We start from the raw sequence: 19,360 nt of genomic DNA, 5'->3' as shown, positions 1-19,360 counted from the left end.
AGGCGCGGCATCTTCCGAGTCGCATCGTGCTCTCCGATGACTGCTCTTCGAGTGCTCACTGCAATCGGATGTTTGGAACGAAGCATATAGCCATTCGTTCAAATTACAAACGTGCAATTGTTGTTAGCTTATTTTGTTTATCACGTTTAACTAATATTTGAAAGTGAAAGACGCATTTAAATTTTAATTTTGGTATCATTTTAAAGCTGCCATGCCACGCTTAAACGCGTTGGCCAGATAATTAAACCTGCAGCCATATTTATTTATTTTTTTTTTTACCAGGGTCGCAGATTTATTTTATAACCTGATAAAGGCCATATACATATATAATTTCAATGCACGCTGGACGAAACTTTCAAAGCGCCACGGGGAGGTGCCGATTTTTCCGGCCAATTTCATAACGAATTCGGATAATTTTTAAAGCGTGAAATCCCGATATCAAAACTTTCTTTGTTCATCTGTCCGTCCGTTCATGTCCCGCTAAATTTAGCGGGGAAATGGACGGTAGGGGACTCGAGTCAACGTGACCTACATACTATTTCAGTCACCACGCTAATTTTATTAGCGAAATTGGCCGTCAGGTGGCCTAAACAACAATTCAAACTTCCCACAAAATATTTCGGGAAAATTAATGACCCTTGACGTCACGGGACCTATATGCACCAATTTTGTTTCTCCGCTACATATGGCGAGTAAATTCTTGTCACGAGACCTGATGTCACGTGACATCAAATTGAAATGGTGAATATGTACCGCGACATCAGGTCACGTGACCTATATATTTTGACTTCGAGCTTTTTGGTTCAAACATTTCGTGAGTTGAAAGAAAACATTTCCTTTGCTTTTGCATGGGAATCCTCAGCGCTGGGACCAGTGTGTCCAATGAATGACTCGGTGGAATACTCCTCCCGAAGGTCACCAGTGGTCGGCTCAAAGGCCGGAGCGAGCACTGACCAACCCCTAGCCTCTGCGGCTGCAATTGGTATGACAATTTTAAGATTTCTCTTACTCATGCGCTTTTCTTTATTTAGCTTTTAGCCTATCGTGTCTTGCACTGAATGAGTTGTTGACATTGTCATGAGCAGCTCCAGCGGCATAGGAAGTGCTTGGACCATGAGAGGGTGATGGGTGAAGTGAGGGAGAAAAAAGGAATGGTAAAAAAAAAGAAGTTGGCCCTGCCGGCATTAAAAAAAATAATTAGAGATTTTCGAATGTCCCGTTCCTCCTTCCCCTCTACCTCGTACTGCATGTGCTACCCAAGTGGCGCTCAAAATATATATATGCATATATTTTTTTCCTTAAAGCGCACATTGAGAAATTGTGCGATCGATTCCGCAGCCTGAAGATTGTACCGTTAAAATGCGCTCTCGCTGCGTATCCCAAGATTGCTTATTCGTTTACAGCCGGAACTTTAATAAACAAAAAAGGGCCATTTCTCAGGACGATCATTATTTTTCATCCTGCAGAGGTGCTGCAGAAAGGTGGTAATGCCGCCGACGCCGCCGTGGCCGCAGCAGCCGTGCTTCAGGTTCTTCAGCCTTTCGCCTCAGGGATCGGCGGTGACTGCTTCTGCATATTCTATAAAGCAGCCGACAAGTCCGTTCAAAGCATCGACGGAAGGTTGTACAAGTGTTCTTACGTTATTTTCTTTGTGCGTGTACCTTTTTTTGAGTTTCAAAATATGGCCTGTAGTCTGCACTCCGTTTTACCTTCCGGTAAAACACGGCGGGGGCTACAATAGATTGGAGCCAACCCGCAGCTGTAAGCATGACACGTGACCTTCGGGTTGGCTGGAGCAATCTGGGGTGAGAAGAGTCACGTGACAGGCACTGACCGCTGGATTGGTTAAGGTGGCTCCTCAAAGTCTGTCGTTTATGATCGAAAACTCAAATGTAGTGGGAAAGCCGATTTTATGTGGAGCGGTACTGCGTAAGATTTTTGTATATTTCGTTTGCAACCGTCGCTCATATATCTAGAAATATCCCGTGAACGGCAGCTGAAACAGCGCGGTGTACACGGGGGTATTTAGGCTCATATCGCAAGCAGAATTGTACCATGTCATGCGGGACTCAAAGTTGAAAAATGTGTACTAGAATTCATCCCGAAATCGGACGAATAAACGAACGTGCGAAAAAGTGTTTAACGCAATTTCAGACAAAAGCACTTTTTTTTTGCTCGAACTTACACGCATGGTCTCATGAAAATTGTAGTTGTAATTAACCTAGTACAGCACACACGTGAAGTTTATTCTTCAACAAATAAAAGTAAACTTGCTTTTCTAAGTTCCTTTCTTTTGTTTTGTTTTTTCGCTTGCTTTTTTTCACAATTGTTTCAACCTGAAAGGCGTCAAGCAACGATTTTTTTTTTAGCTTTCAAGTTTCAAATGTAAACTCTGCTCATCTATTCACTGAAGTAAGGCAATTAATGGATGATGGCCTCAAAGCAAATGTTTTGTCTGCTCGTTTAAAAAGCGATGCTATTGGTAACAATTTTAAACATGTCAAGTCATTGTTTTCAAACTAAACAAGAACATAAAATTGTAGAAGGGTCTTGATTAGTTCGAATATGAGTAAGAGGAAGCAAAGACGATGATTCGTCTTGAGCCAGCATATCAGTAGTGATATTCATATACGGTAGCACACTCTATAATTTTGTTTTGTTTATAATGGTATTCGAGTTTCGTTTGTTATGAATATGTAGTCTACCTGTCTAACTTCATTGTGACACTTGTTCAAATTCGCTTCACAGTGGAAGGAGTCCAGCGAGGCTGACCATGGAGCTGCTCCGGTCGAGGGGATTCGGCGAGAGAAACCTCCCCGGCCGAAGGAGCGGTCTCACGGCCACAGTTCCCGGGGCGGTCAAAGGATGGTTCGACACGGTGGAGCTCTTCGGAAGTAAAAAGGTACATCGGGAAGATGGGCACGCCGAACGCAAAACTCTGCTCATTGCAGTTATTTTTTTTTCTGACAATCTTGAGCGATTTAGCAACTAAACCATGGTGTACATGCTTAGTTTTACTGAGTTTCAAGTTTCGTATTTTGAGTACCTTATTGCAGTTGTCTTTGCTACCACAATTCTCATTCGAACCAATAACCTTGTTTCAGTACTCTTCTCTGCATGCGTAGACCATTCCCTTATATCTCGCTTTCCGCTGTCACCATTTTCAAACCACTTCGTCACGCACGCCCAAAGTTGTGAGCCCCTATCTTGGCGCAAATTTCGTTTTTCCCCCTACTGCAGTCAGTGGGACACTTCTCTGTTTTTGTGCCGACGACCGCGCTTCGTATCGACGCGGAGCATTTTCGGCACTCCTCCAAAAGATTCCCCATTGACGTCACACCAAGCATCATGTCACCTGTTACCTGGCGTCAGCTGACACCACGACGTGGCTTTGTTAGATGAAGTCACGTTGCGCAGTGACGCCGCGGGACTTAATGACGTCCGGCGACACCCTGAGCCACGTAATGTCATGAAATCACGTGATGCAGTGACGTCACGTCACAATACGTCGTCAAGTGACAGTACGCCGTCACGTGATACCATGAAGGCACGTAGAAACATAAGTATGAGACTGCTGCTACTGGAAACAATAAAAACAGAACGATTTTCACCAAAAATGAAAAAAGGTTCTCGGGCGATGGAATCACTAAATCTAGGTGGGTGTTAAGTCGGCAACACCACGGGCGTCAAATAAGTTACAATCACTTGAAACTTGGGAGTGCGATTTTGGGAAGTGTTCTTCAGTGAACACCAGGTGGTGTTAGTTTGTGTCCAATCATAAAGCTTAATACGTTCGATAGCCACATTAACGTAAGGGAACAGTTAATGCATACACATGCAGTTTCATTGTTCCCTGGATTTAAAACTTGGGCGCAGGATTCGCGAAGTGTTCTTCAATTATCACAAAAGCAGTCCTAGTTTCTGTCCAATAAAATTGTTTAACTGGTTCACGAAATGTTCTCTACTTAATGAACCCTCATTAATTCCAAAACGCTTTGAAACTTTCGGCCGGTGTGTTACTCGGTTTAATACGAAACGTTTATGCGGACTCCATGGTGCGCGCTCGCACCTTTACCGTTCATTCAGTCCGTCTGCTTTGAATTGACACCTTTGCGGCTCCGACGTCGTGCCACAGCTGTGTCAGTGTTTCATTTTACAGGTTGTGTAAGTGCCTTGACTTTTTTTTTAATTGTTTTTGAGTATCGGTGGCTATAGGGCATCAGAAGCAATGGAGACTAATCGCATTATGTTAATCTGCTCTGACAATCGGAGGCATGTTGACATTCTCGTAGTTTGTTGCTCGTAGACAACCCCTCATACAGTCATCGTTACTCGAAAAAGGTCAATTCCGATGCCGATTTCGTCTTTTATAAATGGCGGTGATTAAACAAAATCAAACTTTAGTTAGGTTAATGCATTGTTGCCATAGCACCATGCATCGTCCTAGATTCAGGCTCCGACCGTGATCGTGCCGACGCCGCCCAAAACCGCGCCCTGCTGGCCCCGTCGCGCTGAGAAGAGCACAACCAAAGTTAATTTCAGAGCGGTCTAGAGCACTCTGCTTCACATTGTTTCTCCAATTCCGCTGATCGGTGTACCTATACGATCAAGGTAATCGAATTAGTAATTCGGGTCAGAGGTTAGCTTCACCGTAAAAGCATGATTAAAAAAGCAAATGAGGGGTGTAACGAGTTCAAATAGGCACTTATGTTCTCCCATGTGCCACACAAATCTCGGCGGAAAAAGATCGCAATGCCGCGCCCGCCAATGTTTATCGGCACGAATCCGCCCGGTGGCTTTTGTTTGGACAAATCGACACATGGAAATTTCTGTCTTTAGCGGGAACGACTGCCGGCTCGCACTATTAGCATGTAATTATATATAGCTTTTACATTAGGTTGTCTTGAATTCACATTAAATCTTCCTTTGGCACATCATCCAGCTTCAAGCTTTTGCCGGCATTCCGGGCAAGCGCGTCCGGCTCGTTAGGCATACGAAGGTTCTCGAGGACACTCTAATAACACGCACAAGCTCACTCAATCATGCGCACTGACGTGGGCACCAAACGTACCGGTGAGAACAACTAGCCTAGAACACAAGGCAGGAGCAGCATATTGAAATCACGATAACTAGCGTCCCTCTGGTTCCGTTATCCCGACATTCCGAACGGCGATCCCTGAAAGGGGCTGATGGGGCGCTCGCGCGAGGGCCGCAAAACCGGTTCGCCGGTTCCGATACTAACGCCGCCGAGATGCTGGCGTTCAACAAGTGCCTTTGTTTCGTTTTCTTGAATTTTTATATTCTTTCGGCACATTTGAAGCCTTTTTTTTTAGCCTTTGTTGGTAAATACGAACTTTCTTTTTTTAAGAATAGAGATACTTTATGGTGTGACACTTTATTTAGACTGCATAAATGAAATTATAACGGTTCCTTGTCAACGCGGCCAATCACAAAGTCGACCGTAAAACGAAACCAATTTGCCTTCAGCTGCGCATTTTGAACACTGGTGCGCCAACAGACGCAGCGCTGCCTTTGCACGATCGAATTTAAATAGGATGCGCTAATACTTCGCGGCTATGAACATGACCTACCAATGAGATCATGAAAAAAAACCCGCAGAACCTCGGAAATCGTTAGAGAGCCCCTTTAAATAAATGGTTAGGCTCTCATAGGGAATATTATTAACAACGCAATTATTTAACAGACCTGGGACGTGAAAGTTGAGTGGTAAAATCAGCTAGTTCGAAAGTGTATAAAGTCCAGCAGAGTGGCGAATTCTTTTGCACTTAATGCTGCCTTCTCACTGCGCGACGTTGTTGGCACTCATCGTTGTCCATAGCCCAAAGTCGCGGTAACCCTGCGAATGCATCATACAAAATCGAAATTGATGAATTGTATTGAATTGAAAATAATGTAAGTCTGCAGACACTGGTCTAAGAAATGTTCATATTAACGTTGTAAGTAAGCGTAGCTGCATTACTGAATCGTGCGACAAGAGAGAGAAACAATATTTAACCCTGTCCTCTGCACAGCTGGCGATTCAGGCTTCTGGTGATTTTTTTCTTGAATGACCTCCCAGGAACCGATTAAAATGTTTGGTAGACACGTATGTACCTTTTTGGTTTAATACGATGTCGTGGCATTTAAGTACACGACAATGCCTGGTGCCCTGCCCTTTTGCATTTAGTTCATTACTTTACGAAGCACAAGGCCAGCACAACAAGCGCACCATCCTCCCGCTCATCTTCTCCTCGCATTGCTAACATGTATGGGCGGGTCTCGCCAGGGGGAGGAGTGGCGCTGCGTATGCATGCGCTGCGAAACTTCAGCCGTACAGCCCTATATGTTGGCAGGACGGAAACATTCCTTCGGTGCCCGTAGTCCAGCAAGCAGCCTCTCCTGCCAGGGCTTTCTATTGAGCGTTACGTCATGGATTAGTTCCCCGTGCCCGCCAGAATATCGCAAACAGGAAATAGGACACCGTTCGCGACTTCCGGATGAGTTCGGCGAGCACTGTACCTTACATATTGCTTTAAATGCTACTGCATTTACAGGGACCACCGAACCATTAGATTGTACATGCCTGTCCATCTGAAACTAAATAGTGGAGAGAGTGTCCGTATAATACTCGATAGTGGATAATAACAGGCATGTATATGCTACAGAAAGAAGTAACTAAATACTGTTAGTTGTATCTCGCTTAAAAAGTAACTATATACGTTTCTCGTTACCGAACTCTCAAAGGGAACTCGTTACTTTACCTCAAAAGTAGCCAGTTACCTTTCTCGTTACGTTGACGACTAGATGCAAAACCGCCTGACTGTATTTTATTGTGTATTGTTTTTGTTTCAGTAGTTGTTACATTTGAGCAATAGCTGCCTCTCAAGTTTTTTTTATCACATATGTTTCCCGGCTTAAGTGATAATTCATCCTTGCTGACGCTGAACACTCGTTCTACTGACGCGCTCCAATGAACGGCAGTGTTGTGCTTCAGGAAGAACTTGTGAATCTGAGATTCCCATCTCTGTTTTGTTCTATTTGCTCCTCAAGCTGAAAGTTGACAATGGGTTCTGTGACTTCCCGCCTCGGCAAACTGCGGGTTTAGATTCGGGCTGTACGCGATTCTAGAATGTTAAAACAACGGACTTTATTCTTTCCTCTGGATGAAGTACATTCCCAGCTGTAGAGTTCGACTGACGTGTTCAGCGATAAACGCTGCTATACTGTCATAGTATTTAGTTGTTTTAAGGGGCTGCCCATCTGCCTTTCTCGCAATAGACGCATACTCAGGTTAGAAATAAAACGAGAATCTTTAAACCTTGTTGTACAAGTTACTCCTCAAAAGTAACGAAATTACATTACTCCTTCCGTGGCCTTAAAAGTAACTAAGTATAAGTTGCTTGTTCTTTTTCAAAAATAAAAATAAAGTAACTCAATACGTTACTCGTTAACGAAAAACCTAATTAGCTAGAAGTAACTCATCACTAGTAAGGCGTTACGTACATTTACGTACATAAAACATATATGGCGAGGAAAAGGGTGTCGTGCTTGGAGAAGCATGCTTCAGCGGGGCAGGTGACCTCAGCGCGAAGATTCTGCGCGCATTCAGAGCAGGCGCGCCGTCCTGGTCTGGAGGAGGTGACGTAAGCAGCTGGGTGGAAAAAAATCAAGATTTTTAGAATTAAAATTAAATATATTGTATTTGTTTGATTGAAATAAAATTGATATCTTTTTAAGATTACTTTGATTTAAATCAGATAAATCTTATTTAAACCACGATAGCACTAAAGTAGATGTACTTTATCACTAAATGTGATTTTAACCCTGTCATTAACAACTTTGTATAAAGTAAACCACACCAAGTAGAGGAGAAACCATAGAGTTAGTACTATAAACGCTAGGGGCTCAGCTTGCGCTAGTGTCTACGGGACTTCCGGTTGCAAATTGAAGCAGACGGCATGCCGTCTACTTTTCCAGTCTTCCTGTGTATTCCTACGGGGAAACGCGCGTGAATTCTGTCTCGTCGCCGGAAAATAACTGAAATAACTTTTGTTATTTCGGTTGTGCCGGATAGTATGTACCTTCATTAATATTGTGAAAGTGTAATTGCTTTAGTTACAGCGTTTTTCCTTTACGAACGAATGATGCTAAACTTCGCTATATTTCAGTCCCAAACCTCTGTTCCATGGCAGGTATGCAAAAACACGCGACAATTCTAAGCAAAAAAAAAAAAAAACGATCTAAAGGAATGCAGAGTGTGTTCAAAGTTCGCCAGCATTCTGCGGGTGCTTATATATCTTGCTAATATGCCTGTCCTCTCACACTATGAAAATGACCCCGTCGTGCATCTTTAGGAGTGGTTAAAAAAACGTTCGAAACGTAAAGAATAAAGTACGTGAGCTACGAAAGGTGTGTTTTCTTATTATTTCCTATGTTTTGTTAGTTTTTATCGTGCACCTGTTCTCTGGCTTCCCCCAACTGCAAAGATTTGGGGCGTGCGGGTGATGATTTCCACACCGAACATGCATCTTCGCACATATTCATGAGCAGAAAGAATAAAGCAGGCCTTTTTTATCGCAAATCGGACTATATTACGTGACGTTATATTTATTTTGATCGTCTGCAAGCACAAGGAGTTACTTATCCAATGTTATTGCGTAGTCCTTGCCGTCTCTCTTGGTTTTACACATGTCCTACGTTCGTTTAGCACGTATATTCCCAATGCTGGAAAGCGTCGACGCCGTGTTCGCGCTAACAGTGTCCGACAGTGGCGCATAACTACACGTACAAAGCGGTCTTAACACCGTTTTCATACCGCGAATTTCAAATAAAAATGCTGTAACTGACCAATTATTTCGTCTGCGTGACTGAGAATTGTTACAATGTGCCTAGTACGTACAAATTATTCGTGATATTTGCTCATATTTTCGAGCGCAGAGAGGAAATGCACTCGCTTTTTCCCATAGAAATGCATTACCGGAAGTTAATTTCTGACTGCTTGCTGTCTGCTTCAAAATGCAACAGCACGCGAGCGCCAGGTGAGCATCTAGCGTTTATTGTAATAACTCTATGCGAGAAACAGCCTGATTTCTTTCCACGTTAAAATTAAGCATTTTTTTTGCATTTTCGTTTGCTTAAATCGGAAGTTTTTTTTTTTTTTTTGTTTCTTTTATTATTTCACATTTGCATTTACTTGCAAAAGAACGTCACGGAAATGAAGAATGGAGTAGAAGGTAGAAATAAAGTTCAAAGGTCCGATTGGCTCGGAAGACCAGGACGTTATGCTTGTATTCAGTCGGATATAAGTCGGTCTTGCTTGATCACTCTTTGATTAAAATACAAAATAAATCTATAAAGAGAGCATCAATTCAAAGGCAAATGGTAGTAGTGTTGACGATTGGGCTAGTTGGTCATTCATATTAGCGGAAAACAAACAGCGCAAGGACAAGGACAGAGTAGAAGGCGGTAGACACACACAGCGCTGACTTACAACTGAGCTTTATTGGCACTGACAACCTGTATAAATACACAATTTGCCCGGCCCAAAAGCCAAGAAAAAAAACACAAGAGGAGGACTACACGTGTTCCTAGAGTCATCTGCAGGCGCCGTTGCTCTCCGATCTGAGTAGAAAAATACACTCCTTTTCCGTCAAGGCAAGTGACGGGGCACTAACACACTCAGAGCCCCATTGTCCAATGGCGCGGGCTTCTATAATCTCACGTGTCAGTTTATCTTTTTGTTTACTGATGACCGTGCATCGTTCAAAAAACGGAGTACATCCGCAATCGCGGCAATGCACCCCAAGGTGCCCCGACACAACCTGAGACACATTATACCGATGCTCTCTTAAACGCTCATTAAGACAACGTCCTGTCTGCCCTATATATCTCCGGCCACAGGACAGGGGAATAGAGTAGACAACACCCGCAACGCATGTAACAAACTGGCTTTGGTGTTTCTTGGCGCACACCTGTCTCTCTATTACATGAGAGTTCACTCTTTTGCACATCATAGATAGCTTGTCTGGAGCCGAAAAGACCACGTGAACACCAGCTCGGCGTCCCACTTTTTTCAGATCATGGGATATTTTGTGTAGGTACGGTAGTACTGTGATGTTCCTGTTTTTCCTGTTACATGTTCAGCATTCTCAATCCGTCTTCTCTTTAGTAGAGTTTCTGCGACTGCCGTTAAGAGCCGCAACGGGTAGCCCGCGGCCGTGAGCCTCGCTACTTGATTCTTAAAGCTATCCTTGACTAAGTGAAAGCATGATTTATTAAGGGCGTTTTTAAAGCAAATGTTGATGATTCCCCTTTTTACCAGTTTAGAGTGGGTAAACGGTTCCATAAGATTTTTAGACCTTAGGCTGCAGTGTTTCCCCACACACACCTGCTGGCTTTATGAACCAAGGAGTAATAAACCCCTCCTGTCGTTTTCGTCTGCCCAATTTCTTTGTGTGCCTAAACATTAAAAAAGTGTCAAGCACAGAGATGAGCGCATGCCGATTTAAAACTCGAACTCTTCATACATTTTCAGGCTATGACAAAACCTCTGGCGAATATTTCCACCTGCTGATGGAAGCATTGAGGCTCGCTATCGCCGACGGGCTAAGGTGCCTGTCCAGCCCAGATCCTAGCAGCCTGACGTCGGTGGATCAGATGACCTGCAAAAAGCACGCTGAGGACCGTCGTGCTCTCATAGACAAGACGCGGTACCTGCTGTCATTATCCCCTAGGGACACGGTTTCAGAGATATTCTGACTCGGGGCATCATCTTCCAGAGAAATCGATCAAGAATAACGAACCTTTTTCTTTGATCCGCGTAAATAAACTACGCGTTGCGGAAAGCTGGAATTTCCTGAAAATGGGACTCTTGCGATAGTGATGAAATCAGAATGTGTGAGCGCGTGACGTTACCTGAAGCAAACCATACAAGAAAAAAGCCAAATTAATTTATGAGTCTACGCGTACTACTTAGACTCTTATTCATCAAACCTTAATATGGGGTTTTTGATATCGGTATCATCTATTTTGCAGAAAACAAAATGTTAGCAAGTAATAAAACAACTTCAACTTTCTTACTGCATACCTTTTTTAACTGCATTAAACGCTACAGCCGCTTTTAATCTTATATTTAGTTTCGATGGATATTACTCTTAGGTGGACGTCGGTTCATACACGAATGTTGTTTTGATTTGGTATAATTTGTTCCAGGTGACCTCATGGGCTCACTCTTTTGCGTTTTATCTCCACCCCTAGCAACACGTTCTCACGTAGTTCCAGGTTTCTGTGATGAATAGGTTATTTACGTTGGCCGAAGAACCAGGCTTAACTTTCTCGATCGATCCCTTCACAAGGCCGCAGTGGTATATCTTCTACGTTACCTCTTTTGCAGCTCGGCTTGAGACTCCCGTCCTCACTCTTTGAACAAGTGACCCGTCCGAACGCTCACACAGATCTCCCCCGAGCTGGCTTCCGTATAGGTCACGCAGGGAATCGAGCATTAAAATCAGCGCCAACAGAAGGGAAAATTGAAAGATGTTCGCCACAAAGTGTTTTGTGTAAAATTAGCGAGACAAAAGGCGGGTAATAAACGAAGGCGGTTGTGAGAACATACAGGATGTTCTTAAGCATTACGGTGTTCTTGTTCGCCACAAAAATAAACTACGTATCTCCGAACACTAATTTTTTAACATGTGTAGAGCTAGCGTTGGGAAGCAGTTTCCAAGCCTTCAGAACAAATCGTAGTCTCAGTTATAAATAAATTTCTGAAAAGTGAGGCCAATTTTTGCCGGTTTTCGGTAACTGACGCCAACGAGCTCCAAGTATTCGAAAGCTGGGTCGGACGCCGTACTTTCTCAATAAAAAAAAAGAAAATCACATAATTTTTTGTAACATATAGGTTAGCGGTGAAAGTTTGGCATCCGTTTCGGACCGCTCGTGCAACTTTTGGGTGTAGAATTAGCGTTCAGCGAAAGTTAGTTCAGTTGTAAAAAAAAAAAAAGAAGTTGAGCATCACATGGGAAACCATGTGATGCTTCCTTTTGTTCCTCTGTGATTTTTCTTTTTCTAATTTGTAACGGAGTTACCAACACACTTGCCGAGACAAACTTGCCTTTCAACTAGCGTTTTATTGAACAACTTCCTTTGCATTCCCGGCGTAGTTATGTGTGCTGCGTGCCAAGGGTAGGGGCAACACAGCATTAGCACTCTCTTATATTTTATCGGGCAGGGTAACTTCGAAATTTTACTGCCGAAGTTCGCGCCTTTGCTGAGCACTTTCAAATGCAGCAGTAGTTTTGTGAGGACGCTGCGACTATGGGAGCTAAATCGGGACAATTAACGTTCACTGCTCATTCCAGTTAACTGTATCCTACAATACACAGCTTGTCTCCGCCCCCCCCCCCCCCCTTTTCGAACCCCCTCTCTTCTAAAAAGTGAAACAAAAAATCTAGAGTGTTTTTTTTTTTTTTTTGTTTTGTGTATTTCAAATATAAAGTACGGACTGCTGAACGCTGAGTCTCCGCTAAACGTAGTGCTATCGGTCCAGATTCCAGTCTCATTAATGAGAACTATGTTAACAAAAAGTGATAAGGGATCTTCAGCGCAATTGAATGGAGAAATGGGGCCCACTATGGATAGTTTTCGCCCTTCAGCCCCATATGTTCGTGGGCCCAGTAAAGGTTCTTTCAATATTCTTGAGAATAAATACGTCGCCGCTGAGTGTTTCTCGTTGAAGAACCTCGGGATGTCGAGCAGTTCTGCTCTCTGTGATCTCGCTGTCAGACCACGAAGCCTCTCAGACATCGTGAAGGACAAAGTAGATTGAATTGAAAAAATATAAGAACTTTCAATTACGCAAGGGTACAAACTAATGAAGTACAGGATATCGGTGCAATTGTTGCCAAAGCGTGGTTGGGAGGGTAATAACGAGAAGTCTGTCTTTCAGCGCTCTCGAATCCAGACTTACTCGTCTCTGCGTGCAACAATCAAAGCGGCAGAAAAACGCTTCCAGGAACGTACGGACAAAGTCCCGGTCTGACACGTCCGCGCGAAACAGGGCGCATCCCGCACTCTGGCCGTAAACCACTCCTATGCTCGCCGGGCTCCTTATGAGCCCTGGCGGCCCCTAAATAACCGCCCTCACAGAGCGGGTAGCACCGTACACCATGCACCAAACGCCTCTGCTAGCGGCGCCCGTCGCCCTCACAGGAACCCAGTGTCGCTCTCCGGCACTCCACTACTTACTACGAAATGGGACGCTTTAACAAAAAATAAGTGGGCGTTTACCCTCGCAACCTTACATGCTTTGTTGTACGCCATTTTGTCATAGAGAACATTTTAAAAAACGCTAGTAACTTTTGAACTACGATTCGGCATCGGATTTGAACCGCTATAGCTACATTTGGGCGGAGTCTTAGCGTTCGACGATGCGTAGTTTATATTTAAGATTAAAAACGTTGAACCATTTCATTTTTGGTTAGGGGGTTGGGGGGGTGGGGGGAGGGAAGGGGGGGGGGATGGGGAGAAGGAGCACATCGTACATCAAAACCAAACTTAATTAATTCACTTAATAAACATTTATGTTCTACATGCTCAACTCGGTACGCTGCGTGTAGGAATGTTTTAATATTGCTACACACAGAGCATTCCTAAACGTAGGTTAAGACTGCTTTCCCGTGCAGGAATACTTTCGCATTCCTACAAGTAAGCAGTGTTAACTGCCTCTGTCGAATTTTGTGTAGTCGGCGCTGAAAAATGGCACAAATCTGCCGTCATTTTAAAGTCAATAACAGTGCATTGTTTGTGAATTCCAAAACATCTTATTAACGCTTTTAAGCCGGTAAGGTTCCGGCAGTGACGGATAAGAGCGTCGGAGCACAAATCACGGCAAAAGAATCCGGGCGCACTGGGCACGCACTGTGCTTTTTAAAGCAGTGCGAGCATTACACTTCTATCTTTTCACATAAAATCCGGCCGCAGCTGACCCTACAATCTCTCAAAACTGATCAAGCTACGCGAAAGGTGCGTCGTTAAGGCGCTTGCTCTTTTTGTGGGCTAGCTATCTGCGACTAAAGCAACCACGCACAGAAAAAAAAAGAACGTAGGATTGCTGTTTATGCTGTGTGCGTGATTGGTTAGTCGGCGATAGCGAACGCACAAAGGTGACGAGCTCCCTGACGGTGCAATTATGGCACTACGTTATTCACACCATCCCATCGGCGTGGGCAACGGTATAGAACTTAAAGTGGAAAGGAGTACCATATTTGCTCGAGTAAACGCTGCCGCTTTTTTATGAACGAAGCCTGCGGGCCTGCCTTTCCGCGGAGCACGGGATGGAAATTCACAACTATTGGGAGAAAAATGTGCAATGATATACGGGACGAAGATAACACCTTCACGAAGAGAAAGCTATCAGCTCAGGTCGTATTTTTACGGAAAATCGCGCTCTCGACCCTGGCATTCACTGTTGCTTTCCTTTTTTTTTTAATGAAAAACGCGACAATTGGTTGTATATTTGTTCTGGAGGAAAGTGGACGCAAGGGCCTTGTTTATGAGAAGTGCGGCTATCACTCCGACAAATACGGTATAGACAAGTGTCCGAAATCCGAATGCCCACGGAAAAAAAAAAGTGAAATGATAATCTCAAACTCGGGCTCTTGTGAAGCGAGGGACTGCGCATCAAACAAGATCTTTTTTTGTTTTTTCAGCATTCTTGGTATCGGTGGGTTTTTTGTGTGTTTTTCTGAGGTTCGTGATAGCGCATTTCTGATATTATTGCAGCACGATATGTGCGAAGGTTTCTAAACAAAGAGGCTCGTAGAAAGCGCAGCCCCCCCCCCCCCCTTCTCTACTGTGTCATGGCGTTAGCATATGACCAAACATTTCGGCGCCTATTGAACTGAGGAGACACTGGCCTATACAAGCTGTTGGTTGTTTGTAATTCTATAGTGCGAGCACCTGTGAAATCTAGATAGAGATAAAATATACGGAGGCAAATCTTGTTCCAAATGCTTGCTCTGCACCACATTTTGTGTTCCAGGGCAATGAACGAGGTTGTGGCTGCAGATCTTTTGGTCCCTCCACAGTCCCACACCACGTTCCTCAGCACGGTGGACGAGCACGGTAACGCGTGCTCTTTTATCGGCAGCAACTTCAACACGTTTGGGTGTACCATTGTTGAACAACACGGCTTCGCGGTACACGTGAGTCTACACATTCGTTCTTTTTTTGAGCAACCAATTGTTTAACGTAAAGAGCGGCCACCTTAGTGACGCCGTGGTCTCCGGTGTCCTTTCGACCTAGTGGGTTATGGCAAATGCCAGTTCACACATGCGGCGCAGCGCCGCGATGGCGCTGGAGGGGTGTATATTTACGGTACAACTAATGCGGTGCATGGCAAATAAAGCCTTCGCGTTTCTCAACAACAACAACAAAAAGAAAACGTGAGAATGGTGGCGTTTGCGGTAACTTCTAACGCTGTGCTGTATGTGTGAACAGGCCTTAATTGTGGCTGGTACTTGCCTTCAACTGATGTTCTTACTCCGTCCTGATTTGTGGCCCATCGAATTCCGCCTGATGACATCATAGAAGTGTCGTGATCTGTTGCCTGACGCGGTCATGGTGATGGCACAGCAGCGAAGGTGGATACGGTTGACGCTCGTTTTGGTGCAGGGCAATATTCACCCCTTCAAACCCAAAATCTCCTTAAGCCACGAGTTACGACACGGCGAAGAAGGCGAATGCTGCGCTCCCGAATACTTTTGTCCGAAATGTCTACAAGCAACCGCCTGGATAGCCACCGCCAACACGATACACAAGATAATATAAACTACTTTATTGCCAACATGTCTTATGGTGCGTGGGCAGTATACGACGTTAAGCACACCCGTCGACACGCGATCCAGGGATTGTAGCACTACACGGAAGTGGCGGGAGAAACGGCCAGCGATGAAAAATAGTGCTAAACCAAAACCAACGTTTTTGTTATTTTATTGCTCATGGATGTTTGTGTAACGTTGGAGAATGAACGCCCATTTCCGTTCAGGTTTCTTAACTTTTATATCTGTGTTTTTTTTTGTCAGTGTCTCCTTTCAAAACCCTTCAGTAATCGCAGTTCTAGTGAGCGATAATTTAAGATTGGTCAACCACTCAATCTATGCTATCGTTGATCAATCGCAATTATGATGTCCAAGGACTTTATGTTTAAGAAAATTGTGGAAACATGTGAAGAATTTTTATTCTTGTTAAAATGCTAAAGGCTGTTGGAATCTCTTGAAGGTTTAATGGCATAAAATATCACATTTTGATGGCCTTAAGTATATCTTCTGTTACATTAAGATTTGTTTGAGAGGAATATGCGTTTTACTAGGGTACCTTAATGTGCGCTTCGCATAGAGTGATGCCAACTGCCTGTTTCCACTTCCGACGCCCTCTTCCACCGCCATTTTGTTCCTCTCATTGTTTCCCCGTGCGCCGGAAAGTGACCTTTGTGTCCCTCGGTCCTCCCATCCGAGGGGGGGAAATGCTAATCCTCCCTCCGTGGGTTCCACAGCGCTGCTCCGAACTTGTGAGGTAAGGTGCTTGTTTCCGGGAGGGCTATAAGCCCCACGGATTATTGCCGAGAGCCAAAATGGCTGCTGGCTTGTCGGCGAGCAGTATTACAAAAGGTGGCATCACCTTAGCAAAGCCCACATGAAGGCTCCCTACGTTTTACCTGTTGTCCTGTATTTCACTGGTTTTCTAGCTTTTCTAGCTAGCTTTCTAGCTGGTTCTCTGGTTTTCTATTTCACCGGTTCTAAGCTACACATAACAAATATTACACATGATTCTAACCAGAGACGAAGGACTACAAGACGGCAAGGGACGAACACACACGTCTAAAACGCAGCTTAATAGATTGTATTCACACATCCTGTTTTATATGCCATCCTCTCACACGACCTCCACCGAGTTTCCATACGTTCACATAGCGAAAGCCACGCACTCCATAACACAGCCAATTGTACAAAACATATACAGTTTTAGATATGCAGGTGTGTGTGTGTGTGTGTGTGTGTGTTTTTTTTTTTTTTTTTTCTTAACAGATTTGGTTAAAAAAACGCAAAAGTTACACCTATGCGGTTCGTGCAGGTGAGTTATACGGCCAACGGGACGTAGTATAGGGGGCTAATTGTAACGATATTTCGGCTAATTAACTAAAATTCGTGAATTACTTTTTAATTATTAAAGATAGACATATAGTTACAATTAGAAACTTGCTCAGCGTCATGAAAAACCACTAAATCAGTAATTTTCAGAACTACTATGAGCGTGTCAGGCACGTAGCCAGGATTTTGTTTCGGGTGGGGGAGGGGGGGGGCACTTATGACAAAATGCTGTATGAGGGGGAGGGGGGGAGAGAAGGACCCATGCGAAATGGAAGATTTCGGGGCGGGGGGGGGGGGGGGGGGGGGGGGCGGCCCCCATGGGCCTCCCCACTGGCTACGTGCCTGGAGCGTGTGCGAAGCGTAGTTGTATACTAAAGTTAGAGACTCTTGGAGCAGCTGCAAGGCTGGGGCTAGATAAGAGACTCGAAAATCGCGGGGGCGCCTTACCGCAACTGCTAGCCGTGGACCTCCACGAGTGGTAACTTTAGTGCGCTACTACTCTTCTCATGCGCTGAAAGTCTTTGTGAAAATTAGTGATTTAGTGGTTTTCAATGACGCTCAGCAAGTTTCTAATTGGAACCATATGTCTGTTTTCAATAATTAAAAACTTAAATAACGAATTTTAATTAATTAGCTGACTGACCGTTACGATTAGCCCCCTATGCTACGTCCCCTTGGACGTAGCATAGGAAAGACAAATATCCAAATGTATTGGATCTTCGTCTTTCTAACTGCCCAATAGACAGCATAACTCCAGTTGTTGATCGTCTTGTGAGACCTGATGTGTTTCACCCGCCATTTGTCGTATATTGTGAAAAGGACATTTCATAGACATAAGTCCACCATTTACTGTTTTGGCAGTGGTAATTATTTGGGGTTGTACACATATCTTAAAGACTACAACTGGTCGACGGTTCTTGATGATCATTGTATTGATTCCGCGACTCGATCTTTGGCAGATATAACGAAACATGCAATTAATTTGTTTATTCCTAAGCGGTTATCGAGACCCTCTAGTATCCGTTGTGGTTCTCGAAAGAATGAGTACATTATATGCACAAAAAAGAGCACTTCCATAAATTGTTTAAGAGAACTGGGCTTGAGCTCTGGTACATAAAATTCAGCATTTTTCGTGCGCTCGTAAAAAAGTTGTTTAGATATGATAAACGTGCTTATGAAAATAATGTACAAAGTAGCCTATTCCGTGAACCTGATAAAATTTGGAGATTTGTCAGGTAGCATACAAAGGAGCCAACACGGGTTATTTCTCTCCGTCATAATAATGTCTATGTAACTTCTCCTGGGAAAGTAGCTAACACTTTTAGAAATTATTTTAGTGAGTGCTATTCTACGGACATTTTGATAAGTGCGCCCTCTATGAGAAATGTTGAATGTAACGACACTCTGACTGTCAATCAAGTGGACACACAAGACATTCTGGAGGCAATACAAAAGGTAAAGCCTAAGCGGTCTCTAGGGGCTGACTCTATACCTAGTTTTATTGTGAAGGGATGCGCTGAATTATTTGCCCCTTTATTAAAGCATGTTTTTAACCATTCATTGAGAACTGGGGTCTTCCGGTCTTTGTGGAAAAATTCAGTTGTAGTGCCGATACACAAGTCCGGTGACACGTCTAAGGTAGAGAACTATCGCCCTGTGTCTGTTATGTGCGTTTTCAAAGGTTTTCGAAATTATTATACATGCCAATGTTTCTTTTTACTTTAGTCAAAAATTAGCCTCTGTTCAGCATGGATTTGTAAAGGGTCGATCTGTGGAAACGAACCTTTGTTCTCTACTGGATTACACAGTACCGATAATTGTTACGCGAGGACAAGTTGATATTGTTTATTTCGATTTATCTAAAGCCTTTGACAAGGTATATCATAAATTGCTATTGTATAAGCTCTCACTATATCGTGTATCTTCGACGCTTCTAGAGTGGTTTAATAGCTATCTGTCTGAACGTCAAAATCGTGTACGTGTCTTGAGTTGTTCGTCAGATGTTCTTGTGCCCAGTTCAGGTGTTCTGCAGTGGTCAAACTTAGGACCGCTTCTGTTTCTTGTATTTATTAGCGATATTGAAATGTGCGTAAAGAACGCGCAGATGCTTTTATTCGCTGATGATATTAAGATCTTCATGATAATACAATCGGAGGATGACTGCGCTCTTTTACAGATTGATCTGTCACGTGTTTCAGACTGGTGTCTTGATA

General features: G+C 43.8%; 1 protein-coding gene across 1 annotated transcript in view; it reads left to right on the top strand.

The window, feature by feature from the left end:
• The first annotated feature begins 882 nt into the window (after positions 1 to 882).
• The window catches only part of LOC121833950 (glutathione hydrolase-like YwrD proenzyme), a 70,655-nt gene continuing 52,177 nt past the window's right edge, over positions 883 to 19,360 (top strand). The window contains exons 1-5 of the mRNA XM_042287664.1: positions 883 to 982; positions 1,467 to 1,651; positions 10,275 to 10,338; positions 10,535 to 10,709; positions 15,041 to 15,203. Coding sequence (XP_042143598.1) covers positions 883 to 982; positions 1,467 to 1,651; positions 10,275 to 10,338; positions 10,535 to 10,709; positions 15,041 to 15,203 — 687 coding nt within the window. The remainder of the gene's footprint in view (positions 983 to 1,466; positions 1,652 to 10,274; positions 10,339 to 10,534; positions 10,710 to 15,040; positions 15,204 to 19,360) is intronic.

Source organism: Ixodes scapularis, unplaced genomic scaffold (genome assembly GCF_016920785.2).
Source record: "Ixodes scapularis isolate PalLabHiFi unplaced genomic scaffold, ASM1692078v2 ptg000101l_1___fragment_3__unscaffolded, whole genome shotgun sequence".
NCBI lineage: Eukaryota > Metazoa > Arthropoda > Arachnida > Ixodida > Ixodidae > Ixodes > Ixodes scapularis.
This window is presented reverse-complemented; position numbering and strand designations above follow the sequence as displayed.